The following is a 3,226-nucleotide window of genomic DNA, read 5'->3' on the forward strand; positions in this document are numbered from 1 at the left end:
CGCGAGCCGCTCGTCGGTTACGCATGAAAACACCTCTAAAATACGGTACGCGCATACGTCTCGCAAGCATGTCCAATTGTACGTTGGTAGTCGCACCCGCGGGCATTTTTGTCTCTTTGACATTTTTTTTCTTCGCTGCTACGCCCTGTCCACGTTTGTAGGGGTTGAGATACAGTCCGAGCCCGTATTTGTGCGGAACGAGATACAGTCCGCGGCCCTGTTCCATCGCGCGATCGTGGCGTTGCAGCTCCTGGAGCTGACGTTGCGCGGTTTTGCTATCGTTTACCGCTTTAGCCACGCCGGCCGCTCCTCCAATCAAAGATCCGAGCGCGCCCGACATTGGCAGAAACGGTAATATGATGCCTCGTTTCGCCGTCGGTAGTATCCGTTTTTTCGCTGTCTTTTTCCTCGTCGTCTTCTTCTTCTTCGGTTTCATGCCCATGCCGATCTTGGCCTTGGTTTTCATCGCTGTCCAAACGGCAGCAGCGGCGGCTCTCTCGCTCAGAGCCGAATCTCTCGCGGTGACGCGTCCTAGCGCTTTATCGGCGAGTACCTTGTCCGCCGCGTGTCTATCGGTGAGATCGGTGCTCCGAGAATACGCAATGTCGTGTTCTAGACACACCGCGTCCAGCGGATTTATACCCGTATCACCTCTGGCTAATCGCTTAGTCAGTCGAGTGCCTGGACCGCAAAACTGTTAGCCCGGGATATGTAACTCGAAAGGAAGCGCGTTTATCGCTCGATTCAACAGACTGCCGCCCGACGCTGACATTCGCTACAGTCCTTTATCTTCGGTGCCGGACCGTCGATGTGCGTTCGCTGCCACGGCTGATTGTAGTGCTCGTCGCAGCGACGATACGTTCGAACCTCCGAATCCACCTTCACGTGTTCCGGAAGCTTGTTCCACACGTTGTCGATATAGTCACCGTACACTCGTAACAGTATGACCTTCGGTATATACTGTAACTGCTCAGCGCTCAAATCCAGAATGTCGGAAGGATGACACAGCGCGAGATAGATTTTATTACTGCACGACTCGCGGATTCACACGCCTTTAAATAGGCGGTCGAGAGCGCACAGCTCGTAGTGCGAGCATGAAATTCGTGCTGCAACCGCTGGTGATACACGTCATGAACTGCGACGTGAAATTACGAATGACGGGAGGCGGCGCGGAGAAGCGCAAGCATGGCGAAATGCTACCGAGTACTATACGCGCGATCATTTGTGGTCCGTCGAATAGCGGTAAAACCAACGTTCTCATAAGCTTACTCGAGAGTCCGAACGGCGTACGTTTCGAGAACGTGAACGTCTACTCGAAATCGTTGCAACAGCCAAAATATCGATATCTCGAAAATTTGTTTACGTCTATCGACGAAATCGGCTATTTTACGTTCCCCAACAACAGCGACGTCATTCGACTGAGCGAGGCGCGTCCAAATTCTATTTTTATCTTTGATGACGTGGCATGCGACAAGCAGGATGCGGTGAGAGAATACTTTTCGTTGGGATCGACTGCTTCTATCTCTGTCAGACGTACGCGAGAATACCTAAACATCTGATACGCGACAACGCGAACCTCCTGATCCTGTTCAAACAGGACGGTACCAACTTGAAACACGTTTACAATGATCATGTGAATACCGACATGTCGTACGACAAATTTTGCGCGCTGTGCCGCGACTGTTGGCAACAAAAATATGGATTCGTAGTGATAGACAAAGACAGGACGCTCACAAATATATGATACAGAAAAGGATATAACCAGTTCGCGATACCGTAACGCGATCAGTCGTTGTCGATACTTAGCCACGGACATACATGCAGATGTGCGCGAGCGTGAAAAAATCGCGAGGGAGATCGAGAAGACGAGCGAGTCGATCCGCAAGAAACATCGCGCTCTGAAGACCGGTAGAATCGAGGAGGGCATCGCGTTGGATAGACATTTTAAACCTCTTATCGAGCCGCTGCGACTTTTCGCTGGCAACCCCGAAAAGCGCGCGACAACGAGAGAGTCGCGCGACGATACAGCGTCTGCCCCTAAACGTTAGAGAAAGGAGGAGGAGGAGGAGGAACAAGAGGAAGAAGAAACGAGTGAGACGTTCGAGCGTTTAGCGACCCCGCGTAAATTTGATGATCGATCACACGAACCGATAACCTCCACCCCGCGCGCCAAAATAGTACCGATAGAGTCGTTGGAGAACATTTTCGAAACGACAGTTGACTCGCTAGCAACGAAGGTTCAAAATCAGCTGCAAACGTCGGAAGGTCGAGAGGCGTTGCGAGTCGGCTTGGGCCCGCTGAGCTAAAAGTACGTCGAGGTTGTCCTGAGGGGAGATAAACGGAAGGGCGATTATGTGTATGGCGTTTACCTACATAGGGATGGATTGACGTTTGGCAATAAACGTTTCGACGTGGATGACGCGGACAACATAATTATTGACGGCGAACGATACGCCGGTACCCCCGGTCTTTACGAGTTGATTTTCAAGAGAATTCCCGACGATCTCCTCTACACGGAAGACGATATGAACAAGTACAAAAGCATGCTGCTGGCGACGAACGAGCACAAACACAAGCATCAGTCTCAGGGCCGATTATTGAGCAACAGGGTATACAAGTACAAACACATAATTGCACCGTTGATGTCGATGACACCCAAGAAACAGAGTACGAAATCTGGAAAGGAATTACCTCGCGCAATGACGCTAAACGACAGTGCGATCGATTACGTGCACTGGGACGATCCCAACGAGCTGGTGGATCGTCTACGATTGCTCGACGCTTCACACCGAGCGGGCAACAACGCTCACGACAACGAGATGCTGTCGATCATCGTGGAACTCCGCGAAGCCGGTCTTATTGTAAATTAAATCGCGTATCGACGAAACGAGTCAGTCGAGTGAAAACAGCGAGAAAAAATACATTATTTTCTTGTATATTACGCGTCGAATCATGAAAAAGAGTTCCGATAAAAACAGAAAAGTTAGCTCCGAGAGACGTCGACTCGTCGAGGAATTGCACGCTCCTGCGAGAAGAAATTTTCCGCGAAGGCGCGTCATAGTCCGGGTATACGACGATCTGCGGCAGGCTGATATCGTTGAGATGCGCCCATACTCGAGCTTTAACAGAGGCCACCACTACATACTCACCGTTATCGATGTGTTGAGCAAGTACGCGTCGGCCGTACCACTCAAGAGCAAGGGCGGAAGCGAGACGGCTGACGCTA

At 51.1% G+C, this 3,226-nt stretch overlaps 1 protein-coding gene across 1 annotated transcript in view; it reads left to right on the forward strand.

The window, feature by feature from the left end:
• Positions 1-1,094: 1,094 nt before the first annotated feature.
• LOC108768557 (glutenin, low molecular weight subunit-like) overlaps positions 1,095-3,226 on the forward strand; it is a 3,818-nt gene continuing 1,686 nt past the window's right edge. Inside the window, exon 1 of the mRNA XM_018519024.1 lies at positions 1,095-1,242. Within this exon, the coding sequence (XP_018374526.1) occupies positions 1,095-1,242 (148 nt within the window). The remainder of the gene's footprint in view (positions 1,243-3,226) is intronic.

The sequence above is a fragment of the Trachymyrmex cornetzi genome, unplaced genomic scaffold (assembly GCF_001594075.2).
Source record: "Trachymyrmex cornetzi isolate Tcor2-1 unplaced genomic scaffold, Tcor1.1 scaffold807, whole genome shotgun sequence".
Lineage (NCBI taxonomy): Eukaryota > Metazoa > Arthropoda > Insecta > Hymenoptera > Formicidae > Trachymyrmex > Trachymyrmex cornetzi.